At 51.0% G+C, this 27,588-nt stretch overlaps 1 protein-coding gene across 1 annotated transcript in view; it reads right to left on the bottom strand.

Annotated features, from left to right (window-relative positions):
- The window catches only part of TMEM132C (transmembrane protein 132C), a 374,779-nt gene that overhangs the window by 36,657 nt on the left and 310,534 nt on the right, over positions 1-27,588 (bottom strand). The window contains exon 5 of the mRNA XM_037817233.1: positions 4,053-4,196. Coding sequence (XP_037673161.1) covers positions 4,053-4,196 — 144 coding nt within the window. The remainder of the gene's footprint in view (positions 1-4,052; positions 4,197-27,588) is intronic.

Genomic DNA, 27,588 nt, shown 5'->3' on the forward strand with positions numbered 1-27,588 from the left:
GAGAATTAAATGAACTGGTACACGTAGAGTGGTTATTGGCTCATCACGTGGTCACCCTTCCACTCAACCGCGAGTCCTGAGAGAAGAACTTTATTCATCTCTCTCTTCCATAGTAAGAAACACAGAACCCTAAGCTTGGCAGATAGCTAACAAATACTGGCTGAATGGAATTGAGGAGAAACACGGAAATAAACTCCCAGCCCCCGAACCTTGGCTTTAGCATTTATGAACCGGCTACAATCCCACCTCCCTCAGGGCACACAGTCCGATGCCCACATGGAGCCAGCTGCAGGTGCACGTGGGCCACTTGTATGGTGATGGGGAGTCAGGGCAACTGTGCAAACCAGAAGGTGAAGGTCTAGAAGGGACATCCGGATGGACTGTTGCCGTGTGAGAATATGGTCCCTGTGTTGCCAGACCCACTGGCTTTTCCCAAGAAGCCATCAGATGTCCATGGTGGGAATGTCAAATGATGCAGCCACTTTGGAAATCAGTTTTGCAGTTTCTTAGAAAGCTAAACCCAAGTTTACCATAGGACCAAGCAATTCCACTCCTTGGTATCTACTCAAGAGAAATGAAAATGTGAGTCTACACAGAGAACTTGCACTTGAACGCTCACAGCACCACTAGCCACGCTAGCCCCAAATCCATCCACTGGGGAATGGACACACATGCAGTGTGGTCTAGACATACAACAGGATGTGATTCGGCAATGAAAGGGAATGAAGTTCTGATACGCGCCACTACACGGATGAGTCTTGAAAACATCACCGTAAGTGAAAGAAGCAGACCCAAGATACCACAGAGTACATGATTCCACTTATGTGGAATGTTGAAAAGACACATCCATAGAGACAGAAAGTAGAGCCGTGGTTGCTGGACCGGGGGCTACCTGATAGGGCCATCCAGGCCTGTCTCAGAGTTACTGGGTCCTTACCACGTGGCTACTGCTGGTCAAGTTCTTTACATGCACTAAAGCTCAGTCATCACAGTGACCTTTTAAAAATCAGGTCCTATGATTATCTGCCTCTTGCTAAGGAGGAGACTGAGGCCAGGAGAGAATATATGAACTGCCCAAGAATGCATCAACAGGAAAGACAAAGCCAAGCTGAGTTCTCCAGGATTCTCTTGCGTTTCTGCACGCCCTATAAGCAGAGCTCTGACTGCCCTTGCTCCGAGCTGTCCTTACAAGCGTGTTACATAGTACACAGCGTTGGAAGACAGAGACGGTGTCCCCCCTGGGACAGAGAGCAGGTATACCTACTATACAGGACAATAAAGATAAAGTTTCTCCTGGGAGGAGGCCAGGTGGGCTTGCTGCCCATTATAAAACGTTTGGGTTCCCTGCACATAGGGTTCCTCTTAGAACACAACCCACTGCGTATGTGGGCATCACTGGCCCTCTACATGTTATTCTGGGACCACTGGAGCTCAGGGAACTGGCATAAGAAAATGCTGGACCTCTGGCCATCCTGTGTCTTCTTCCAGCACCTGTGAAACTGCAACAGGCTGATCTGTTGGCTTGCACACTGGGTAAAATCTCAGACTCTTCAGAGATCTCCAAGAACTCAGATATGTCCAAATCCCAAGCCTCATGTGTCTGAGGCAGAGGAGGCACTTCCTAAATGTCAATCCCCCCCCGCCCCCTTCCTTCTCTCAGTGGCACATAGAGCTGTACCCAAGCAGCTAGCGAAGTATACCATTGGGCCCAGTGAACCCAAAGCATCAGGCTGAGTGTGGGTTCCAGACGCCCAGCCCCCTGCTCAGACCGCACCTCTCAGCTTCTGCTGACCCACGACTTCATAGTACCTCCTCAACAGCCAGGGGTGACAATCCCAGATTCATTTCAGGATGCAACTTTCAGTTTGAATAGACTTACTCCCTAAATTATTTTCCTGGAAATACTCGTAATGGGCTCCATGTCAGAAACAATTAAGAACAGCTGAGGGAAGTTATATATAAAACCGTAATGGAATTTGGTTTGGGATTTTTCTAACCCCCTGGTCTTTGTAGGATAAAAGATGGGCTCCTCCCCCGTCTGGAGAAGTTCCCCCTTTCAAAGGGGCAGCATTTACTAAGGGTCCTGGCTCTTAGGGCAACTGCAGATCAGAGGTAAACACCAGCGATCACCAAGGCTCTGTGTGTGGCTGTGGCCGGGGGAAGGGGGGGCCCTGGGTCCAAACCAGTGCCTCCTGCCCTCTTAGCCAGGAGAACTCTCCAGCCAGGAGAAGCGGGGGGGGGGGGGGGGCTGGGTTCCCCTAGACCAGTGCTTCTCCAATGGGGAAAATTTAGCCTCCCAGAGAACATGTGGGACAGTCTTGAGGCATTCTTGGTTGTCACAACTCAGAAGAAGCTACCAGCTTCCAGTGGGCAGAGGCCAGGGGTACTGCTAAACACCCTACAATGCACAGGGAGGCCCCATGACAAAGAAGTATCTGGCCCAAAATGCCGACAGAGCCATGTCCACAAATCCCTGCCCTAGAGTTCCGACCCATGCTGCCCCGTACAGCAGCCCCAAGGGGCTATCCGGCACTCAAACGGGGCAAGTCAGAAATGCGATGCACTGCACGCCTGCAATACAACCAGACTTCAGAGGCTTGTGCAGAGAAAAAGAACATAAATTACCTCCTTAATAGTTTTACATTGATTACATGTTGAAATTATATTTTTGATATACTGGGTTAAAGACAATATATTGTTGACATTAATTTCACCTGTTTCTTTCTGCTTTTTTCGAAATATAACATTACATATGTGGCTCACAGTGTACCTGTATTGGACGGCGAGGTTTAAAACTCCGTCCCCCTCCGCCTCCTCCCCCTACAGGCTCTGCAGACTTTCTGTAAAGCTCTCTGGGATCAGGGCCTCCACTGGCCTGCACATCACTTTGGGGAGGATTAGAGAAAGGTGCCCCTTCCTCGAGACCCCTTCACTGGGAGGCTGTGAGGATAACGCACTGACGGTGACACCAGCAACCGTGGCCATCTGCCTGATGGGTGCTGGGGGTGGGGTGTCCAGAAGGGGTTTCCACCCTGTTCTCCCTCAGCTGTTTGCAGGAAGGTTTTCTCCTAGACATGGGACTTCAGCCCCAGAGAAAAGACTGACGGCCATCTGTCAGGTTCTGGGTGCTTTCTTTTAGATCTTTCTGGTTTTTTCTGGGAGAGTTTCCAGGGATTAAAAAAAATACAGAGAAAGACCAAATGCTTAGTTCCAGCTTGGGAAGGTCCTCATGTGGTCTCATTCCGTGAGCAGGCGTCGTAGGTAAATTATCACAATAGACTTTGTGGGAGAAACCGGGAATCAGGGCCCTTTCCTCAGAAGCTCAGATTCTAGAGTAGGGGTTGCCTGAGGCAAACTTTTTGGGGGAAGGACAAAATAGTAAATATGTTCGGCTTTGGGGCCATATGGTCTCCACTGCAACAACTCAATTCTCCTGTTGTAGCCCAAAGGCAGCTTTAGATGATACGTATCTGAATGGACGTGACTGTGTGCCAATAAAACTTTATTTACAAAGTCAGGCAGTGGGCCGGATTTGGCCCCTGGGCCTTTGCTCGCCAACCCCTGCTCTACAACAGTGTTTAAAACAGCTGACCCATGGACCAAGTCCATACTGCAGATGTATTTTATTTTTGCTGTTTGGCCATCGTATGTTTAAAGTTACAATCAGTTGCCAACATGTAAAAAGAAGGTAATTTTTATATAAAATCTGGGTTTGCAGCTTCTCTGGAAGACATGGCAATCCTGAGCCCCTGCTTACTCATGGCTGTCACTGGCCTCCCTTCTAGAACAGAACACGTCCAGTTTACCACTTTGCTCAGTTGTGTCCTCTGCTTGGCTACTCAGGGCCAGGCTTGACCCTGGTGCAAAACATACTTGATTAAAACGAGGTCGTCGTGGGATGACGAGATGGAAACGGAGAAGTTTGCTGCATCAGCCTGGGGTGCGCGAACCACCAGCCGAACCGCACGTCCCCGGACGGAACAATCACAGGGAACAGAGCAGCAGGTGACTCCCCCGCTGGGGCAGCCCAGCTGGCCAGCGGACCCTCTTACCTTGATGACGTCTTCGTCGGAGGACTTGCACTCCACAGCTTCTGAGATGTCTGCCACGGAGCTGTCCTCCTCCACAGAGACCACCCTGACGGGCACGGACACCATCTTCCCCGTGAGTATGGCGGTGTTCAGGATTTCCGAGTCCTGGCAAAAGAACGAGACATGCTGGGTCAAGGGCACTGGGCAGTTCTGTCGGACCCTGGATAATTCCAGGGGAGCCTGCCCGGTGAGCGCCAGGCCGTCCGCTGGATTAGACAAGACACTGTAGCACCTACCTTAGGAACTGGGGCCGAAGGGCCGCTCTCTGGAACAATTTGGTGAGAATGTTTCACAATTTACTTTTATTTTATGATAAGCTTCTTAGTTTCCAACAACAACCACCCAAAATGTTTATTATTTTTTGCTATTGCAGACACCAGGCGGAAGTCATGCATCAGTTAGGTTGGGTTGTAAGCAACAGAGACCAGCTCTGGGTGGTGTGAGCGAGAAGGCACTGTGGTCGGCTGAATGTTGCCCCCATAGCCCCCACCCAAAGAGGTCCCGTCCCCGGCCCCAGACCCTGTGACTACGGCCCCTCCCACGGGGAGGGGGCTCTGCAGGTGTGACTGAGGAACCTGGAGAGTACCTGGGTTATCTGGGTCGGCCCTAAATGCAAACACGGCGTCCTCCTAAGAGGGAGGCAGGAGGGTCAGAGGTCACAGTGGAGCAGCCTGACTGCACAGCCCTGGGCGGCCTCCAGCAGCCTGACAAGGTAAGGAGTCAATTTCCCCCCAGAGCCTGCACCTTCGTTTTAGCCCCTAAAGACACAGAAATAATAAATGTGGGGTGATTCGGGACAGCAGCACCAACACGTGTACTCATCGGATAGATCTGCAGTTGCTCCCAGAATCAGAGAGAAGCTGGAGGGGGAAGTCAGAACCAGATGAGCTTCCGGGATATGGGAAGCGGGAAACATGGGCCATCTCTCTGGACTGGGGGGGATCGAATGCTCCAGCTGCCCCCCATCCTGAGCCCTCGGCTTGAGGCTGAAACTCCTGGGGGTGGGGGGAAGGGTCTGCGGCCCCACGTGCATCACGCGCCGCGCCCCCATGCCGACAGGGTGGGGACCCTGAGTGACAGCCCTGCCGAGGCTGATCCCCACGGGAAAGGACGGGTTACGGAAGAGAGAGGGGAAAGGTGCCCGCACGCAACACAACCACGACAATGACACAACCTCCAACGGTCACCAGCAGACCCACGAGTCAGGCGGCGAGTTCCACCCCCGCCCGCCCACAGCCCCACACCTCGGCAGGGGACACCAGACCACAAACCCTCTTCCGCCATCACCCCAGGGGTGCCCACGGCCTCACGACGACAGGGACTTGGTCGTATCCTGCTGCTCATGAGTTTGTGCACATTTATTAGCATCTCACCTCATGCATGTTGTGATTTGCAAAATGATTAAGAGAATACCCTTTCAGTCTCTGGAGTGTGACCTGCTTGTACTTTTGTGATCGTTGATCGTTCTCTTTATGGCCACTTTTCCCCAACACCCTCTCCGGAAGCCCCTGCTCCCGTGTGAAGGAGGAGATGCAAGGAAAGAGATTTGCTCTGTTCCTCCTGCAACTGACCCACAAATGACCTTCTGCATTAGACAAGGGCGCTCTGGAAAGCGGCGTCCGTCACAAGCAGAGGTCCGGCCCCTCCTGGGGCGTCCCTCACCCCCTGCAGGTACACAGCCCCCTGCCGCGGCTTCTCCGGGCCCTTGGGACCCCGGGCCTGGGCTGCGGTCTGGCAGCCCGCACACCGGCTCTTACAGATGCTAAGAACACTGCAGAAACTCCCCAAGTCCATTTTCAGGCTCATTACAGGTAATGGACTCAGAGCCGAGTCTTTACATTTTCCCTCTCAGAATGATCCTTGGCTAATGGTTTCATTAAAGCAGCAAACTCCCTCGTGGATTAATTGTGATTACTTTTTTAATGGTGGTTGCTGTTTCTCACACACGCACGCACACGCACACCCTCTGCCTGAGTCTCCCTACCCCTAAACCGCACAGCACGGAGACCAAGGCTGGGCCAGCTCTAGAGCAACTTTCCATTGGCCACTATGAAGCTCAGGAGCAGAGAACTAAAAAGAAACACCACCGGGTGAAGGGAACATTGTTGCCTGGGACAAACTGGCTAAGACACATGGGGTAAGCTCCCTGTGATTAAAACCACCTTCCTGACCCACAGTTTTGGTGTTTATTGCTTAGTGGCACTGGGAGGCTGGGTTCCTGGACGACACTCGTGACTCGCTGTAAAATCTTGATCATATCTCTTAACCTCTTGGACTCTTAATTTCTTCGTTTTACAAATTAGAGGTTGGGCTGTCTCATCTCCAAGTGTCTCTCCAGCTGTGCAGTTCCAGATATTTATGAAGGTTTCACAGTATTGAGCAGACACTTGTGCACCCAGCATGATCTTGTCACTGGTTATAAAGCAGTGAGCAGGGTGGCAGAGCCCCTGCTCACAAAGACGGGATGGGTGGCAGGGTGACGTGGGCAAGCAGGCATCGTGACACTGTGTTTGTCAGAACTAGATCACTAACCGGCAGCAAATACCCAAGGGGACATATCTCCTTGCATAACGCAAATAACCATGCTCCAGCATCATGAATGGCTAAAGCCAGGCCCTCAAACATGTTGCAATTAATCCCCATCTCTCTCCACGTCTTGCCTCGGTTTTCCTCTGTTTGGCTTCGTTAACCGACAAGCCCCCTCACCCAGCTTTAGGCTTACACTCTTCCCGGCTCAAATCCACATCCTTCTGGTAAAATCCTCAAATCGGGTAGGACTGACTCTGCTCCAAGTGTCCACATGTGAACCGTGGCCAGTGAGCCAGGGCTGAATGCACGAGCTGCCTGCTGGGTCACTTGCTGAGTGTCTTCCACGGGTCCCTCTGGACCAGCTGTCCCCCACCCCTGTCTGATGTCCCAGGGGCTGATCACTGTGGGCACATCTAGAGACTGCCGCGCCTTCTGGCTGCAGCCCCTCCTGCGCCCCCTCCCTGTCAGGCTGTGGGTTGTCTGTGTCCCCGCTCCCGTGGTGACTTCCAGGCCTGCCTCTCCCCCCTCCTTGGGCCTGCAGCGGCTCCAGCCACGCCAGCCCGGCGTGACCACACTGTCCCTCCCTGGGGACCTGGCTGCCTGAACCCACTCGCGTCTTTCTAAACTGCCCCCAAGTAATCTGTCCTCTGGGACCCGGCTGGAGTGTGGCATCAGGAGCCAGGACCCCGGGGGAGGAAACCCAACCCCACCTGTACCAGGAAGGGCTGTGCCCCCAGGGAGAGTCGGGTCCCTGAGCAGAAGACGGTGCAGGGTGCTAGAAAGGACACCAGGAAGGCCCACTGCCAAGCCCGACGGGGAGGAAGGACACGCTCGCTCACCCTACTCACTCACACTTCTTTATGGGTCACGCCCTGCCCCATTCACAGGGATCTCCTGCCCAAGCCCCCAGAGAGTCCCACGGAGTAAAGCCCCCGGGGCCTGCCCCAGCCTCCAGGGTGACCCTCAGCCGTCTCCAGCACGGTCCCTGGGCCTTCAGTACATGTCGTGGTGACCGTTCCGCAAGGCGGAGCGTCAAGTGGCACCTATGACTCCTGCCTGAAAGGAATTTGTTTCTTATGCTGTTTCTTATATGTTTCTTATATTCTTACGGCCTCTTTTTCTCATTTGGTGTCTTTTGGGCTCTGTGGTGGTGGAATGCTCCCACACCTAGCTACATTAATGAGCCAGCGGCTTACCCTGCATTAGCGCCAGCGTAGTGAAAATGCCTGCTCCTTTCTCAGAAGACAATAGGTCACCCTTTCTGCTCAAAATCCCCCTTCCCAAGCTTTGAAAGAGTTAGCTAGAAGAAACAAAAAGGTAATGATTAACAGACTCTAAAACATGAACACAAAAAATAGTTACAGATTGCTTGGTACCAAATGACAGGAACCGCTGTGCCTGTGCCGAGCACTGTGTCTTGCTGCGCTCCAGGGAGTCTGTCCCTGCAAACCCATTGATCACTGTGTAAGAATAAATAATGTCTAAGATTTAGCCAAACTATTCTAGTATTGTATGCCTAAATGCTAGTGTGTATGTTATAGAAAATCATAAAAATACAGCTCTGATGCTCTGCTTGGTCGGAGATTTCATCTTCGTACCCAGACACGACAAGGTGTCTGTCTTCTTCCTTCGCCGACTCCAGCCCCCGTCAGGACCCTGCCCGCTGCTGGGGCCGGCCCTCGGCACTGCAGTCTCTGAGCTGCTCGGCCCCAGCCCTCCCAAGCGCCAACCCTGCTCTGTCTGTCTTCACCATAACACGTGTCCCATCGAACCTTCTGTGCTAGTAACTATGTCTTGTATTGATTGTTTAGCATCTGCCTCCCGTGCTAGGATGTAAGCTCCCCAAGGGCAGGAACGGGTGGAGAAGGCACGGAGGCTCCGTGAGCCTAGAAAAGGGAGTGACGTTAGAGAGGCGCCTGGAGGACACCCCCCCGAGGGGCCTGCAGCTAGAGGGTGACGGGCCCGGGGCTTCTCGGACTGGGACATGGAGAAGAGTCCCCGTGCCTGCCAAGAGGTGAAGGACCTTCTGCAGCACCCTCTGACCCTGACAATGAGCAATTTTCTGGTTCAACTGTCAAATAACGGGCACAGCCGTGAGATTACAGACAACAGAAATGACACTGTCAGAGCAGGTGGGCAGCGAGAAACACGCAGGCTAGGGCTGGCCACACAGTGCTCTGTCCCTTCCCTCCCCACGGACCCAGTGCTGGGTCTGGATGGAAGGGTGGCTTCCTAAAGGGATGAATATGCATATGCACACATATATACCCAAACATGTACACACATGTACAAGCACACACACACGTATACACACATGTACACACAGACACATATGTACACAATACACACATACATGTACACAAACATACATACACACTTCTGTTACATTACTTTATATTATACTACACCACCTATTTTATACTCTACTACACTATACTACATTACTATAGTACATGTGTGTGCATCATACTGATGTAGCTGACGTGGAGTACACACGTCTGGTCTCACCTCCCAAATCCCTTTTCAGTCGAGGCCGAGAGCACTATTTAAATGCACATCACGGACCTGTCTTCTGAGACACACCCGCGTGGGAGCCGGGTGGGGGCTGGCAGGCAGCAGGTGCCCCTCCGTCCTACCCCTCCTTGCTGCCCTGGGAAGGGTCCGGCACAGGCTGCTTCCCCGCGGCCCCACCTGAGCTCCTGGACGGCAGCCCCCCTCCTGCTCCTGAACGTCCCAGGCCACAGCCCCCGCCTGCTCCAGCAGGTCCCCGAACACGCTTATCAGCACTGTTTCCAAGCCGTGCAGAACACGACGATCGCATGACTATTGCTTGGGAGCTTCTTGTATTGTTAAAGTATCTTCCTCCCTCCAGCCCCTTCCAGCATAAGTCAGAGAACTCTTGGTTTACTAAAAAAAAACAAAACTGCAATAAAATAAGGTACTTTAAATCACTGTCAGTTCAAATTTGGAAAAAAGCACAAGGTTTCTGAGAAAACGAGTTTTGTTGTTTGACTTTTATGACTCCTCATAAATGTAAATTGTTCTGGCCACTTTCTGGGTAAACTGTATTTTTAATTTTTAAATAAAGGAGACAGAATTACTTCTGGAGCGTTGAAAGGACTCAGGGGTGTGAAGTGGCCCCCGGGGTGGGCACGGCGGCCGGGAGAGAGGGGCAGCCCCCGCAGGAACCCCCGAGGACCAGGGTGAAGCCGTGGCAGAGCCCCACAGTGGGCGATGCTCCAGCCACGGAGAGGAATGAAGTTCTGACTCAGGCTGCAATGTGGGGGGACCTCAAAGGCACGACACGGAGCGAAAGCAGCCAGACACAAAAGGCCACACACTGCACAATTCCATTTACGTGAAATGTCCGGAACTGATAAAACCCCAGAGACCGAAAGCAGATCAGCAGTTGCCAGGGGCTGGGAGGAGGAAGGGAAGGGGGGTGACTGCTAACGTTTAAGGTTTCTTGTGGGTGTGATGAAACTGTTCTGGATTTGATGGTGGTGACGGCTGCACAACCTTGTGAATGTATTAAAAGCCACAGAATTGCACAGTGGTGAATTATACAGCAGGTGAGCCGTATCCCAAGCAAAACAAGAGGAAAGAGCGTGGAAGAGGAGCTGGTGAATGGAAAAGACACAGGCTGGGCTCCGAGCTGGCCCTGGCTTTGTGGCATCCGACGAGCCAACCCGTCCATCCCCCCTCAATTCATAAACTCCAGAAATGGGACTAAACAGATCCCTCCACAGCTCAGAGCCCAGATGCCTGGCCTCGGAAACCAGTGCTGGGAGTTCAGATGCCGTGAGGGACTGCAGAAACGGCGAGCTACGTCTGACACGTTCCAGAGGGCAGCAAACCACCTCTCAATGCTTGAATGTCTGGGAGGCATTTGGAGCCGGTGGATAAGAAAGCAGGGCACATCTGGGGAGCACATGCTTCATGCTCAGTGTTGCTAAACACTTTCACCATCACCACAACCTATGAAACAGGTATTCCACAGATGGGGGAAACCGAGGCACAGAGAAGGTTAGGCGACTTGCCCAGGGTTATATTCATACTCATGGGCAGGTGAGCAGGATGTGAATGTGGCTGCTCGGTGCTCAGACACGTGTTCTTTTTTCCTTTATTAGAGAGGCTGGGAGTTTACGGACAATCGTGCGTAAGGCACGGGGCCACGTTCTCAAGCACAGCTCTCCTGCACTTCTCGCAAGGACCCTGGGCAGCGCGGCCTCCCATCCTGCCTCACCCTTTCCTTGCTGTGATTTTAATTCCCAAGCACCGGTTTCCTCAAGCATGAACATGGACATGCAGAGACGAACTCAGATCACGCCTACGAGCTGTCTGTCGGGGCTTGGAATGCAGTCCATGGGGGCTAAAAGGGCAGCCGTGAAGCCAAAATGGGAAGTTCTGGCTTTAGGACACTGGTGAGCAGGCAAAGGCCAAAGCTCCCCACCCCAATCTCGCTTTCCTCTGAGAGTTGGGAGTGTGTGCGTGAGGGACGGCAAACACGATAAACCAGGCGACAGTGCAACGCACAGCCCACCACGAATAATGTGGAATGACACAATGTCAGCACTTTCTGTGTTGGTTTCAGTTTGTGTTGTTTTATAAAAGAAAGAAAACAAGGTCAATAATTTTAAACTCTCCTTTGTAATCTTCCCCAATCCATTTCTTAATTTTCCTTTCCAGAGGCAATTACTCTCAGGCATTTGGCACGTATCTTTCCAGATGGTGATTTTTCCACGCATCCATGTACACATAAAGAAAATACAGCATTATTCTCTCCTTATATATGCAGTTTATACAAATATATCATATTGGACTTTCCCCAACCTGTTTTTTTTTTTCACTCAGAATGATGTTTTCAAGATCCAGCCACATCCATATAGCTGTACCTGTAAATCAATATATACATTCATATCTTTATGTAGAACTAAATCATTTGTCTTCAGGACTGACTAGAATTTGATTACAGGCCTTTTCCATATTTTATCTCCACATTCTGTTACCGATGGAAACTTCACGTTTCAAATTCTTTGCCATCGCAAATAACCTTTCTCTCCCTGTGTGTCTGAACCTGAGATTCGTCCCCTGGTCCAACAGGGGAAACCTCTGGGCTGAGCAGCCCAAGCCATATTGTCTTTATCTGAAACTGCCAAGTGGCCATTCTTGTCCACTCTGAGCAGTGAGGCACGAGGCTGACCTCCTGAAACCCTTGTCCACACGTGTCTGACAGTCACTGACACGTGTCTGCTTGGCAAGGCTACTGTTTCCAGTCATTAAATCAAACACTTATCTGGGTGTTGCTGTGAAAGTATTTTGTAATTGGGATGAACATCTGTGATTGGTTGACTTTAAGTAAAGCAGGTGGCCCTCGAACATCCACTGGGCCTCCTTCAATCAGATGTGGCCTTTAGAGCAGAACTGAGGCTTCCCCAGGAGGAAGTTTCCCCGTGTGGACAGCAGCCTCAGCCTGTGGCCAGGAGGGCAGCCTGCCCTTCCCGACGGCCTGCGCTGTGGCTGCCAGACGTGCTTAGCCAGACCCCACAATCCCTTAACTCAATTCCTTGCAATAAATCACTTTGTCTCTATCTACATCTGTATCTATATTTGTGTCTGCATCTGCATCTACATCTACATCTCTGTGTCTCTATCTAATCTGTCTTCCTTGTTCTGTTTCTCTGCTGGAACTCTGATTGCCACTATTTAGTTTTATCAGCCTCTTTAATTTTAGCTAACTCGATGGGTAGGATCTCACTCGCTTCTCTAGTAGTGCAGCGAATGTGCCTGGCTCTCGGGGAAAGTGGAGGGAAAGAGTGGGGGACAGCAGAGAGCCAACACGCGCCGGGACATGGGCACATGGGCACATGGATCACTGGGGCTAGAGCTCTGGAAGTTACTTTCTTCTTTGCAGAAGCTGATCCACGTTTTTAAACCATCTACTGGGAAAGGGAGCCCATAAAGTGCCAGGAACCATGGGCTGCAAGGTGGGTATCCGCTGAGAAGGCAGGACAGCCACCTTTTTGAGATTCGCTATGGAAATGTGGGCCCTTCCTAGTGGATCCACTTAAGAGGCTTTTGCCCTGTACTAGATGAGACCCGTCAGCTCCACACCCGAAGGGAGACCCTGCAGAACTGCGCTGGGCGAGCTGACCCTGCCTTCTCACCCCATATCTGCCTCTGGGAAGCAGCCTCTCCTATGGGGCCAGCTACTGTCTTCCTGTTGTGGGGTGAGCTGTGACCCTGTGACTGGGGCCTTATTTGAAACAGGGTCTTTGCAGATGGAATCGGTGAAGGTGAAGTCACGGTGGGTTGGGGGGGCCTTCAGCCAACATGACCGGTGTCCTTATAGAAGAGGGACACGTGGATGCAGACAGACAGACACAGGAGACGTGTATCCATGGAGATGTGACACAATCAACTGTGGGTGAAACATTTGGTTAAATCATTTCCATGGAGATATGGTCCCCAACCATTCAGGGTGGATCTTGATTTAATCACTGGAGTCCTACAAAAGAGCTCACAAGCAGAAGGAGGTCCGAGCAGCTGAGAGGGATGCTTTGGAGAGCAGCTGAGAGATTTTGGAGATGGTCACTGAAAGCAGACTTCTGCTGAAGCTTTGGGGATGCTAGCCCAGAGTTTGCTCAGGAGAAGCTAGGAGAGGACAAACTGACCTAAGAGCAACATTTTGAAGAAAGTACAGACACTGAGAGACGAGCTGGAACACACCCTGGGATCAGCAGATGCCAGCCACGTACGTGCCTTCCCAGCTAAGAGAGTTGTTCCGGACACCATAGGCCTTCCTTCGGTGACGGTATACTCGTGTCGGTGGCTTAATTTGGACATTTCCATGGCCTTCAGACCATAAATTTGTAACCAAATAAACCCCCTTTACAAAGGCCAATCCATTTCTGGTATTTTGCATAATGGCAGCATTAGCAAACCAGAACATGGGGATAATACCACTTTCCTCTAGGGCCACTCTGGGAATGAGACAAGAAGAGCCATGCACACTCCCAGCTCAGGGTCTGGCCCAGAGAGTGTCCTCGGTAAACCCCAGCTCTGTCCGTAACCCAGGAAGTGGAGACCAGGCACTGGACCCCTGAATTTCAATGTCCTATTTCACCAAGATCACTCCTGAGCCTCCCCAGCCTCTCGGCTGTGAGCGTCAAAACTGCAGCTAATTTGGGAGCTAACTTGGCCTTACTTGAAGTCTTCTGGACTCCAGAGACGGGAGACGGTTCCCAAGTATCGACAAAACATCCTGACCACAATAGCAAGGGGGGAGAATTGGGCTCCCCTTCCAGCCACACCTCCAGCACAAAAAGCAAGATTTCTCTTTCGGGAGCTAACGAGAGATGGGAAGAAAGAAGTCTTTGGGTTCTGAGAGGGAGCACGCAGGTGTCCTCGTTCCTGAGAGCTCCACTGACGAAGAGGTGAGACTCCAGGCAGGAAACTGCTGCCTGATACATCTACACAGCCAGACAAAACATCCTCGTATGCCAGGGGTGGCCAGAAAAGGGCAGGGGCTAGAAAAAGAAACTGACTGAGTGTGGATGAAATTAAGATGGGAGATACTGCGGCAAAGAGATCTAGTTCCACTCAATATCCATTTTCCATTCTCCGTTAGTAACCAACAATGGATTTTTTTCAGTAGGAGATCCCAGCTAAAAGGCTCAACTTCCCAGCCTGCCTTGCACATGTGACCATGTGACTGACTTCCAGCACAGTGGTTCTCAAAGTGTGGTCCCCAGATCACCCACATCAGCTGCCAAATCAGAAACTCTGGGGGTGGGGCCCTTACCTGGTATTTGATTCTGACGGTGCTGAAAGTTTTGGAATCACAGTCCTAGTCAGAATGGAAGCAGAAATATTATGTGGCATTTCAGGAAATCTGCTTAAGGGCTCACTAAGTGGGGGCATTCCTCTTGTCTTTTCTCCTTTCCTCCTGTCTGGAGTATGGATATGATGGTTGGAACACCAGCAGCCATCTTGGACCATGAGGCAAACTTGGCAATGAACACCACTCACTAAGGATGGTGGATGTGGTGGTTCAAAGCTGTATGAGCCTCAGAAAAAGATGTTCTTAAATTTGATCCACTCCTGTGAGTGTGAACCCATTGTCAGTAGGACCTTTTGATGAGGTTACTTCAGTTAAGGGGTGGCCCACCTCAATCAGGATGGGTCTTAATCCTATTACTAGAGTCCTTTATAAGAGAATGAAATTCAGACAGAGAGGGAGAGAAAGCCACAGAGGGAGCAGCCAGAAGCTAAAACCAACAGAACCCAGATGAGAAGGGAGACTCCCCAAGAGGCCTCCATGTGCCTGGCCATGTGACAAGCTAAGGACAAAGGACCACCAGCAGCCAGCCCCCGAACACCACAGTCTTTGGGGAGAAAGCACGTCCCTGATGATGCCTTGATTTGGACTTTCTTTTAGCCTCAAAGCAGTAAGCAAATCAATTCTCATTGTTTAACCTGACCCATTTCATGGTATTTGCTCCAGCAGCCCAGGAAACTAAAACAGTGAGGTAGAAAGATAGGAGGAGCCTAAATCGCTGATGAACCAAAAAGTGGTCACAAACTTGTTTATGTAAGTGAAATAAACTTCCTTTTTGTTTCAGCTATTGGTTTTCAGGGTTTCTGTTATATGCAGCCCAAAATAAGGCTAACTCATATGGATATTTCTTTGCACGCCTGAGATGGTGGATCAAGACTGCTACCTATTGCACTTGCGTGGAACATTCCAGTGGGTGACCATAAGAAGGTGCTGAGTCAAAAGGCAGAGAGCTGCCTTTGCAGGTGGTGGCTGGTGTTTTGGGAACAGTTGCGCTGGTGGGAGGATGGGGGCGCGCCTTTGTTGGCAAGGCTGGGACGCTAAGGGAAGGACGAGTAAAGCACAAACTGACAATTCCGGCTAATTTACAGCAACAGAAAAATTATTCCAAGAGGGCACTTTGTTTTGCCAATTCCAGGCCTCTTAGTTAAAACGATGCATGGTTTGCCCAGCAGCCACCCGGTGTGCTGATTAGTGAGGGTGCTTGAAGGAGGGCTCTGAATTCAGGGTGGATGAGGGAGATGCCACTGACTAGCAAGCTGAGTCTGTGAGATGCAGCCAGCTATTTACATAATCTTGTGATTAAGAATACATTACACCATGCACACGCACGCACACACAAACACACACAGCGGCATGCAGGGTGGGCCTCTCCATGCTCCACTCACTAATGTAATTTTCCCTCCCACCGGGCCGGGTGCAGGCCCAGCTCTGCTGCAGCTTGTGCTCTAACAAGTTTTAGGAGCCAGGGAAGCTTATTAGCAGCTTGCAAATGGCAGGCCTGACCCCCCAGGCTGGACTGGGCCTGCTCTTTGCACGCTGCCAACCCCTCTTTTCCCATTTCCAGAGGAAATGATCCCCAAGAGTTCTGTCTGATTTTTGGTAGAATTGATTTGAAAAATGCTCCAGAGATGCCGATGGGGAACTGCACAGCTGACGGGGAAACAACGTTCCAATCATTTGCAATCTGCAATTGCTCTGGATTCCCTGGAGCAGTGAGGGCCTGAGGCAGGGGCTGGGGAAGGAGGAGAGAACAGTCAGTGGGAAGGCCTTCTCTTCCCCACAGTTACAGGGAGCAGGCTTTCCAACTGGCACCTGCAGCTCCATCCATCTTGGGGCTACACTCGCTTATACTGTCTTAACTTCACAATTCCTTCTAGAAATCTTAGCCCAACAGAATGGAGTACCAGGTAAGGTCTACCTCGCTCCAGCATTCGGAATGGAGTATAAGAGGGTGCATTTGGAGCTGAGCGGCCACAGCTGAGTGATGAGCCCCGGTGGCCACGAGAAGACCAGAAATAATCAGAGCAGCTCACAGAGATCGGGGACCTCCGAGGCGGCAGGTGGCAAGCAGTGCGCTGTGGTATACAGAGTAAAGATGATGGTGATGATGATGGTGATACTTTGCCTCTTCATCCTTGGCAGAGAATTTTCACCTGGATGTGACACGGCAGGAGAGCAAGCAGGAGGGACCTGAGGCCCAGAGGACTTCGATGCATCAGCTCCTCCACGAGGGCCCCCTCCTTGGCAGGAACGGCCCCTCCGAGCTGACCCCGGATCTCCCCGGTCGGCCTGTCATCAGAGGAGGGAAAACCAGCCTCATCACAGCTGCCCTGTGGCCATGGTGACTCTGAGCTCTAGGTTCCGGGGAGGTCCCAGGCTGGTCCCTGTTGTGTTTATTTACTCCTCCACCAGACCCAGGACACCAGCACTTTAATTCCTCGTCACTTCCAAGGGTAGGAAGCAGAGTGGCACCCAGTAATTTACTCAAGACTCTCCAGCTGGGAAGCAGGAGGGGTGTAGGGGTATAGGGGTATAGGGGTGTAGGGGTGTAGGGGTGTGTGTGTGTGTGTGTGTGTGTGTGTGTGTGTGTGTTGGGGGTGGGGGCAGCCAGGTTTGTACCCTAGATGGACTTAGCCTCAGAGCCCAGGCTCTGAACTACTAACCATACGAAAGAAATACCCCGAAACATGCCATAACTTGACTTTAAAAAAACAAAGGCATATATAAAATATGCCAGTAAAGCTCCTGTAAAAACCCAGCTTACTGAGATACAATTCACATGCCATTCGATTCACCCATTTAAAGTCTACACTTTGGTGATTTCTGTGCAACCAACACCACTATCTGATCCCAGAACATTTCATCACCATAGAAATAAGCCCAGTGCCCTTTAGCAGTCACTCCTCATTGCCTCCTGCCCCACCCCTGCTAACTACTAATCAGCACTCTGTCTCTATGGATTTGCTTATCCTGGTCATTTCGTGTCAAGAACGTCATAAAATATGTGACCTTTCATGACTGGTTTCTTTCACGTAATACTACAATTTCAAGGTTCACTCATGTCGCAGCACGTGCCAGTACTTCATTCCTTCTAACGGCGAAAGGATATCCCATTGTATGGCTAGACTGCATTTTATTGGTCCATTCGTCAGTTGATGGACATGTGGGTTGTTTCCACTTTTGTGTGGCTATTATAATGAGCTAGAAACATTCGTGTACAAGCTTGCATGTGGACATGTGCTCTCATTTCCCTTGGGTTTACACGGCACAGGCTCCCTTGTATAACCAAGTAATGTCACAGACTCTCCTCCCAGGTAAACCCTCTCTCCAGCTCCTCTGCACCGGTCAAGTAGAATAACCCTGGGGTCTCCTCCAGCGTGGCCCCAGCACTTTCCCAGATGCAGTCAATCTACTCTTTGAGCAGTGGGAGATTATTTTGATGCTCATTTCAGAGTGACAACAGCCGAGGCCCTGAGAGGGGGTCTGCCCCCGGTCTGAGGCTGAGAAGAGGGGCTGGGATGGCTCCCAGAGAGCGGTCCTGCCCAAGGGCTGCTGTCCCCAGGCAGACGGGCAGACGCCCCCATGTCCTCCGTGAATGCCGCTTCATGTGCCGCTGAGAACGTGGTGTTCCGAGCCCCCAGCGCTCCTGGACGGCGTCTCATTAATTACACTCTCAGCGAACCAGCCGCCCTTGGAGCTGCATCTTAATTAGCGCCCCCTCATCGCCGACCCTCCATCAGCACAGGGGCTCTTTCTCGGCTCTGTGTCTCTTCAGGCTCCCTAAGGGCGGATCGATGGGACGCTGTAAGCCTGGCTTGTTCCACTTCCCAGTTCAGGGGAGCAGGACGGGGTCCTTGTCCGTGGTCTGGGGAGCCCACTGCTGGCACAGCTCCTCCGCCCCTCGGCCAACAAGAACCCCCTTTGATGCAGCAGGGTGGAGCTCAGCTCTGTCGCTGTCCGGCCTATGTGGGGGGACAGCGTTTCAAGAGCCTACTCTGTGCCCAGCAGGCGGACCTGACGGCCATCAGGCCTCTCCTCTGCTCACTCCTGCCCTTGGCTCCCACCTCACCTGCGGGGCCTGGCCCCTGGCCTCAGAGATTTCCTCCCCTGCTCCCCGTTCCCCGACCCCGCACCCCGCCTTCCAGCCGCTGGGGCCTCTTGCGTGCCCTGAACATGCCAGATTCTTTGCAGATGCTGGTCCTTCTGCTCCAATGCTTTTCCCCAGGGCCCGCAGGGCTCCGTCCTCACCTCCCTGGGGTCTCCTCCAGGGTCCCCCTCCCTACAGCTCTCCCCACGCTGCTCCCTGCTTTACTGCTCTCCACAGCTCCAACCCGCAGCTGAGACGCTTGGGGCAGTGTCCGCGCCCCTCCACTGGGACGGCAGACGCTGTGACTTGTTCACGCTCCATCCCCAGGCCCCAGAGCCGTGGCTGCTCAGGGCTCAACAAAGGCCAGCTGAATGGAGGAAAAGGAGACTGCCCACAGGTCTCTCTAGTTTGAGGTCCTAAAAGCATGTAGGGGAGGGGAATTTGAGGGCATGAAGCTTTTTGAAGAAAGATAATCACAAAAGGACTTCCCTCAGATTAGAAGGTGGTCCAGAATCAGAAGGAAGAAGAGGGTACTTGGTCCGCCTGCTGAGGAGACCCCTGCAGAGGCGCGGGGACCATGCCGCAGGAGGGACGGTGGGCTCAGGTGTCAAGCTGCACGTGCCCCTCCCTGTGATGGTCGTGGGGAGGGGACAGACAGCCCGAGGAGTGTGTTTTCCTTGCTCGGGTGGAATGGGAGGTGAGGGCCATGATTCAGCGCGTTCCAGGAGAGAAGGTGATGTCTCAGCTTTGCACGCCTGGATTTGAGAGGGAGACCTGGAGATGAGCTCCTGGACGCCGCAGTGCAACCAGCATCCCGACTGGTGGCTGTGGTAGCACTGCTCTGTTCTGATTGGTTGGAGTCCATGCCAATCCGGCCGGTAAGGGTTTGAGAATTGCCCATTTGTACCCCCGGAATGGAAAATGGAAGGCATCCAGCACAGCGCAGAGGTCTCTGCACGACCCAGGTGCCCCGGGCCAGGCCATGGTGAGCCAGAGATCTCCTGCTGCTTTTTAATGAGATTCCTGCGTGGGCCTCCTTGGCAGAGCCGGGAAGTCAGAATACAAAGGTAGTGGCCTAGCCGAAATGACCTACAAGGACACGGGCATGTGGCTTTTAAACCGCAGAGGCCTGTGCTAACCATGTTAATCACAGGAAGTTAAAACCGAGCCTCATTTCTCTTCCTGCTTGCAGCGACGCGTTCCTGCCAGAAGTGACCACTGGAGAACCACACGCTCAGGACGGTAAACCATTTAACAGACCAATCCTGGGGAGCTGCAGCTCGTCACGAATGGTGGCTGAGCAAATTTCCCTCCCTCCCTGAGGGCATCTGCTAACAGCTTTGTGGGCTTGCAGCGACAGACCAGTAATTCTGGGCTCTGACACTACAGGGAAACCCAACTCCCACCTCATTTACTTCCAATTCGTTCACAGTGCAAACTGGGGAAGAGGAGACCAACTTTACTTATCTGTCAATTTGCTTCTAACGCAAGATGGAGATTCTATTCCAAAATGTACATTTAAAACAAGAAAGCAATTCGATTCAAGAAGGCACGAATCTGCAGAAGGTCCAGCCCCGTAACTGAGTTATAAATCAGAGTTTCCTTTGGTGGGGCCAGGGAATACTGAGCATCAACCTGGCCGAGAAATGTCGATATGTTTTTGCAACCTGGCCAAGAAAGGAGGCAGCTGAGAAATGCACACTTCATTTTTCCAAAGCATAAGCTTTTTCACTGTTTTCCATACTCTTGTATCACTTAAGTATATACAGATGTTATTGCAATGGATCGAGTGTTTTGATCAGTCCTGAGAGCAGGGGCAGCTCCGGCAGAGGAGGCAAAAGTGGCACCCAGGTTCTGTGTGCCCCCTAGAATGCTCTCTTGCCAACGGCACACCCCTGGTTGAGAGACGTCCCCTGTGTGCGTCCGTTCCTGGACCTGCTCTCCTTCCCGGGCCATGGGAGGAGCCCCCGTCCCAGCCCCTGGCAGTTAGACGTGGGCCTCCCCTCTGCTTCTCTCTCCCTGACCGGACCCTCTACGAAGGTGGGGGTCACAGGATGGTGGGAGCCCGGGTCACCCGATGGAGAAGCACGCAGCCAACCTGCAGGGCGCTCGGCATGAGTGAGATCGAGACACGCTGGCTACGGTAAACCACAGAAATCCCAGTGCTTGTCTGTGGCGGGAGCCAGCAGTCCGTGTCCAGACAAATGGCCCAGAGAAGCCACGCTGGCGTCCACCCTGCCCGAGGGAGTGTTCCAGGAAACGCACTCATGTTTAAGTCTGCTGGCCTGAACTGAGTGGTGGCTGCTGCCAGGGGCACTGGTGTTTCAAAGACAACCAGAGGGGAGGTGAGCGTCAGGGGCATCAATGACCAACAGCCCTGGGCCACTGGGGTGAGGGCTTTGGGTTGTGAGCAGAGAAGCATTCTCTGGATAACTCAAGCAAAAGGGAATTTACTGGAAGGATCTTGGGCATCTCGGAAATGATGGCCAGGCACTGGAGTCAGGAACAGGACTGCTAGCACGTTCCGGCTGGGGCAGCCAAGCTCACCCTATCTCGGGGACATGCAGGGGAGGGGATGCCAGCCGCGGCCCGGGCCTCGTGCCAGCCTTCAATCGAAACAGTCCACTCGGCCTGGCTTGGGTGGCCTGCCCGTCGCAGGCAGTAGTGAGGGGGCAAGGAGGGGCTCTGGGATCTACCCAGCCTCTCCGTGGATGGGGTCTGGGGCACAGCCACAGCCATTTCCCAGGTGTTCTCCGGGGTGGGGGCCAGAGGACCTGGCAAAGGCAGAGTCCACTCCCAATCTGTGGGCTGCCCCAGCAGGCCAGAGAGGCCACACATCAGAGTGCCCACCAGTGCCACCACAGTTACTGGCACGTAGGACTCATTTCCCCCTTCATCACCACCTGCCAAAATCTATCAAAAAATACCATGTATCCGACTTGACTGTGCTGTGTCTCCACCACATAATTAACAGGTGAGAGCACTCCCTGGAGGCAGAGACCCGCCACATGAAGCCTGAGACTTGGCATGTCACCATCCCACCACCGTGTCTCCCACAGAGATGCTGGGAGATTCCTGAGTTACTTGATGAAGGGTGTAGGAGCCCGCCTGGGACACGGCAGGGTCTACACAGATACTCCTGCATCTGCTGTCTTACTATCGTTGAAGGAGATGCTGTATCTGGATCAGTACGGAAGCTGATGGAAGACGTGCCCCCGTGGGGAAAGGCCTGGGGGCTGGCCCCGGTGAGCTGTGGCATGGGGGCCCACCCAGCAGCTGGTGCTGGAGCAGAAAGGTGGAAACGAGGTGGAACCTGGGGCCACCTCGTTGTCGGAACGCAAACCCGGGCGGTGCACCTCCGCAGCTGCGTTCTAACCAGGGCCCACGCCAGGCCTTCCCCAGGGAGTCCTCTGTGCTTTTCTCTCCACCCTCCACCCTTATCTCCCCAGGGGGGTGTGGCATCTACACTGGATGCTGAGTCAGGCTGCAGTACTTTCTAAACAGCATTACTGATATACAATTCACCTCCTGCACAATTCACCCCTTTAAAGTGCTCCATTCAAGGATTTATAGTGTACTCACAGATATGTGCAGCCATCACCACAATCAATTTTAGAACATTTTCATCACCCTAAAAGGAAATCCCATACCCCGCCCTTAGCCCTAGTAATTCCCCAATCCTCCCCAGCCCGAGCAACTGCTACTCTTTATCCTGCCTCAATGGATTTTCCTGCTCTGGACGTTTCATAGAAATGGAATCATACAATATGTGCCTGTTGTGTCTGGCATCTTTCACTTGGCATAAAGTTTTCAAGGCTCATCCATGTTGTAGCACAGACCAATACTTGCTTCCTTTTTGCTGCCAAATCATCGCATACTCTTGAGTTGATGGCAGCATTACTGAGCCGGGATCGTTAACTAAAATGGCTGTATCACCGAATAATTGCCAAGTGCCAGGCACAGTGCTTATCGCGTACATTATTCCAACTGAAATAATGCCCATGGAGGCTGGGCAGGCAAAACAAAGAATGAAGCAGATCTGGTAAAAAGAGAGCAAAACTGAGTTTATCCCTTGTCTAAAGAGGGCAGGGATCCAGCCTCCCCTCGGCTCCACTGAGGGCAGCCTTGTGAGAAGCGGGCCTCGGAGTGCCAGAGCGCCTGATTGTTTCAAGAGCAGTCAGGAATCCGGATTTGTTTATGCGAAATCACCCAGTTGATTAATATGGATAACAAGCAAAATGCATCCAGCTCAACTGAGCCAAAGGACTTCTTGCAGTTAATCTCCACTTGTAAAGCAACAAGACAGTTTTAAAATAACCACAGCAGATTGTGCACACCCCACTGTCAATCTGGGAGAGAGACCAACTCATCCTGGCCTGCCCAAACTGTCCCTGTTTTAGAACTGAAAGTCCCACATCTCAGGAACCTCCTCGGTCTCCGGCAAACTGCCACAGCTGGTCACCTTGCTGGGAGGCCACAAGTTTGTTCCTGGGAGGTGCCAAGAGCTGAGATATTGTGGTGGCTGTCCTCTGGGAAGTACCCTAGAGAGAATTTAGGAAGGAAGGAGGGAAGGAAATCTCTCCATATTACTGATACTTCCTTTTGGGTCCAAGATACCATTCTCTTTCTCTAGCTTTCTTATTTATGAGATCTGATATTTGGCTATTCTTGAAGATGATATCATTTACCATCACCACCATCATCATCATCGCCGCCATCATCATCACCACCATCACCACCACCATCATCACTATCACTATCACTACCATCATCACCATTGCCACCACCGTCACCACTATCATCACCATCACCCCACCACCATCATCACCACCACCCCAGCACCATCATCACCACCATGATCATTAACACCACCACGATCATTACCACCACCACCATCATCACCATCACCCCACCACCATCATCACCACCATGATCATTACCACCACCATCACTATCACCACCACCATCATCACCACCATGATCATTACCACCACCACCACTATCATCACCATCACCACGATCACCATCACCATGATTGCCACCATCATCACCGCCACCATCATCACCACCACCATCGTCATCATCACCATCATCACCACCACCATCGTCATCACCATCATCACCACCATCACCATCATCACCACCACCATCACTATCACCACCACCACCACCATCACTGTCACCACCACCATCACCACCACTATCACCACCACCATCATCACCACCATCATCACTATCACTATCACCACCACCACCACCATCACTATCACTATCACCACCACCACCACCACCATCATCACCATCATTAACACCACCAACATCATCATCGTTCACTTCCTCCTCTACCCTTTTACTATAAAGATTTTCCAATACAAGGCATGTGATGAAGACGGACTCTGCCGTCAGACAGATATGGGTTCAAACCCCATGTCCACCATCTCCAAGTTCTGCCCACAGGCCTTAGTGCTCCCACCCTCCAAGGCAGATGCTGTGAGGACATGAAAGGAGACATGCATGTCAAGCACCCGCACGGAGCCAGACCCAGTACTCAGCAAATGCCAATAATCATTTACGTGGTACTAAACTCAGTATGATGCAGCAAACGTCAATGACCCAGATTAGCCAAACCAGGACAGCTCCAATGTCCAGAAACTCTTGCTAGTGTTGCCTCTGACTCCCTTTGGTTAGTTCCCCAGGATTAAACAGCCACGTGTTCAGGAGGGTTTTCCACAACTGACAGTGGCTGTATGTAAAAGAACTTCATAAACCGTAGAGAGCTGAGCAGACATCAAGGAGGGGGTTATGACTCATGGTTGAGCCTTCAGCCACTCACAGAACCAAGAAGGACACATCCAGTCCTGTTTCTAAACCACACCCCTGCAGAATGGGGGACAAATCACGCCAAGTCTGGCCTCTCATGTGGAGCTCGACACTTCTGGAGGTCTTGCAGAAAATGAAGGCATTCTCATTTCCCATGGCGGCTCTTTAGGACAAACATTTAATAAATAATCTCAATTAAAAGCAGCCCCAAAATTATGGGTGACATTTTCTTTTGCTGACTTTGGAAGTCCCAGAGTGCCCACGTAGACACAGAAGTGTGCCAAGAAATCAGGTCATGGAAAGGCAAATACGCATGGTGAATGTGGCAAAGTTCTGTCATGGAAACTTCTAATCAGCCAACTGTGGGATCCCACTGGGATGTTTGTAGCAGGGGAGGCTTTGTTTTATCTGCTGTGTTTCCCAGAAGTGGGGTTGTATGGTAGGGAGAGGGGCATGGCATGGGGGAAATGCCTTACAAATGATACAGAATGATTTAGAAAAAACTGCAGTAAAATAACATCTATTTTACCCACAGCCTCTTAGCTGGTCTCTCAGCTTCTAGAGTGATTACAGGGAAGGAGAGTGATGTCAGACAGACTGGAGTTCAAGTCTCATGTCTGCTCCTTCCTAGCTGTGTGACCTTGGGTGAGTGACTTCACCCCTCTGTTTTTTCGGCTGTTTGTGGAGTATAATAACCCCATCTGAAATGTTCAGGATGACTGAAGGGGATACTGTATGTAAACAGCTTAGCCGAGTGCTAGCAGGTGGTGGGTACTCTCAAATGCTGCTGCTACCAGGGATTTCAGGGCATGGAGGACTTTCTAAAAACCTGTTGAGAGAGGGAGGGGCAAGATGGTGGCATACAGAGGAATGGAATTTAGTTAGTTCCCTGGAGCAAGTAATAAACAACCAGAAACAACTAGTAAATAATCTGGATCAACTGCTGGGGGCAAACGTGACTGACCACACATCGTACTCCAACCTGGATTAGGTGGAATGGCTGAGATCGCAGCATAAAATCTGTAAGTAAAAACTGAGGAACTGTGCCAGGAGCCCCCTCCCCCCATGGCAGGCTGAGCTACAAGACCTTGCTGTAGGAGAAAGAAGCATTCTCAGAGCAAGTGAATATAGCTCAGCCCAGCTCCAACTGGGGTTTTAATTAACAAATGTGGACTGCTGAATACAAGCTACAAACATACACAAACCCCTAACAAGCAGACAGAGGCTTTTAGTGATGACTGACCTTAAAGAGCCAGAAAATGCCTGTGCCCCAGGAAAGGGGGCCCAGAAGACCAGGTGCTCCCTCTGACCAACAGGTGAAACTGGGGGGCCATGGACTGGCTCTGAAAGGGTGCTTTCTTTCCCCTTTTCTCTCTCTAAACCTGAGTGGCTCAGTGGAGAAAGCCTCGGCCATTTTCAGTTTGCAGCACTCTGACCCAGACAGGGGTGGAGATAACAGAGTAAGAGAGACAAAGGAGCAATTCAAACGCAGAAGATAACTCCCTAGGGGGTGTATCTTCCCTAAGAGGAAGGAGGTGGGGCCTCAGCTCTATTGCCGCCTTCCCTTCAGAACTCAGACCCCAGACTACAGGGGGGAAAACAGCAAAAACAGAAACTAAAGGGGCCACATCTCCTTACACAGTTGGGAGCGACAGGCTGACAGGCACCATCTGCTGGCAGGTTAGGAAAAGCACAGTAGCTTGAGGCCACACAAGAAAGTCTGTCAATTTTCTAAGATATACCCTTAGGGAAACTCAAAAGTGAATATAACCCCATTCTGAGACCTGAACCTGTTCTGGTCTGGGAAAATCTGATTGGGGTAACCAAGGAAACCAGATGCCTAGACAACAGAAAACTACAAAGTACACTAGGAAAAATGGAGATATGGCCCAGCGAAAGGAACAAACTTACAGCTCAATTAAGATACAGTTGAGATATTGTTTCACTTTAATGAAACAATCAATTCAAGATTTTCAAAGACATATGCTAAATAAATTCGAAAACCAAATCAATGAGTTCAGGGAAGATATGGCAGAAGAGATGAAGGATATAAAGAGAAAACTGGGTGAACATAAGGTAGAAATCGAAAGTTTGAAAAAACAACTGGCAGAATCTATGGAAATGAAAGGCACAACACAAGAGATGAAAAACACAATGGAGACATACAATAGGAGATCTCAAGAGGCAGAACAAAAGACTCAGGAACTGGTGAATAAGACACCTGAAAGCCTACACCCAAAAGAACAGATAGGGAAAAGAAGGGAAAACAATGAGCAATGTCTCAGGGAATTGAATGACAACATGAAGCATATGAATATACATGTCATGGGTGTCCCAGAAGAAGAAGAGAAGGGAAAAGGGGCAGAAGCAGTAATAGAGAAAATAATCAATGAAAATTTCCCATCTTTTATGAAAGACATAAAATTACAGATCCAAGAAGTACAGCGTACCCCAAACAGAAGAGAGATGAATAGACCTGTGCCAAGATACTTAATAATCAGATTATCAAACATCAAAGACAAAGAGAGAATCCTGAGAACAGCAAGAGAAAAGCAATCCATCACATACAAAGGAAGCTTGATAAGACTATGTGCAGATTTCTCAGTAGAAACCACGGAGGCAAGAAGGAAGTGGTGTGATATGTTTAAGACACTGAAAAAGAAAAACCGCCAACCAAGAATCCTATATCCGGCAAAACTGTCCTTCAAATATGAAGGAGAGTTTAAAATATTCTGGCAGACAGACAATGAGCGAGTTTGTGAGCAAGATACCTGTGTTATAGGAAATACTAAAGGGAGCACTACAGACAGATAGGAAAAGACGGGAGTGAGAGGTTTGGAACACAATCTTGGGTGATGGTAATACAACAATGTAAGTACACTGAACAAAGATGACTATGAGTATGGTTGAAAAAGGAAGGTTAGGAGCATGTGGGACACCAGAAGGAAAGAGGAAAGATAAAGACTGGGACTGTATAACTCAGTGAAACCTAGAGTGTTCAACAATTGTGATAAAATGTACAAATATATATTTACATGCAGGAGAACAAAATGAATGTCAACCTTGCAAGGTGTTACAAATGGGGTGTAATTGGGGTATTGGGGAAAAATATAATCAATGCAAACTAGAAACTATAGTCATCAGAAACATGGTATTATAAAGAAGCATTATGCTTCCTTTAATTGGACAAAGGCAATATACCAAAGCTAAATGCCTATAAG

The sequence above is a fragment of the Choloepus didactylus genome, chromosome 23 (genome assembly GCF_015220235.1).
Source record: "Choloepus didactylus isolate mChoDid1 chromosome 23, mChoDid1.pri, whole genome shotgun sequence".
Taxonomy (NCBI): Eukaryota; Metazoa; Chordata; class Mammalia; order Pilosa; family Megalonychidae; genus Choloepus; species Choloepus didactylus.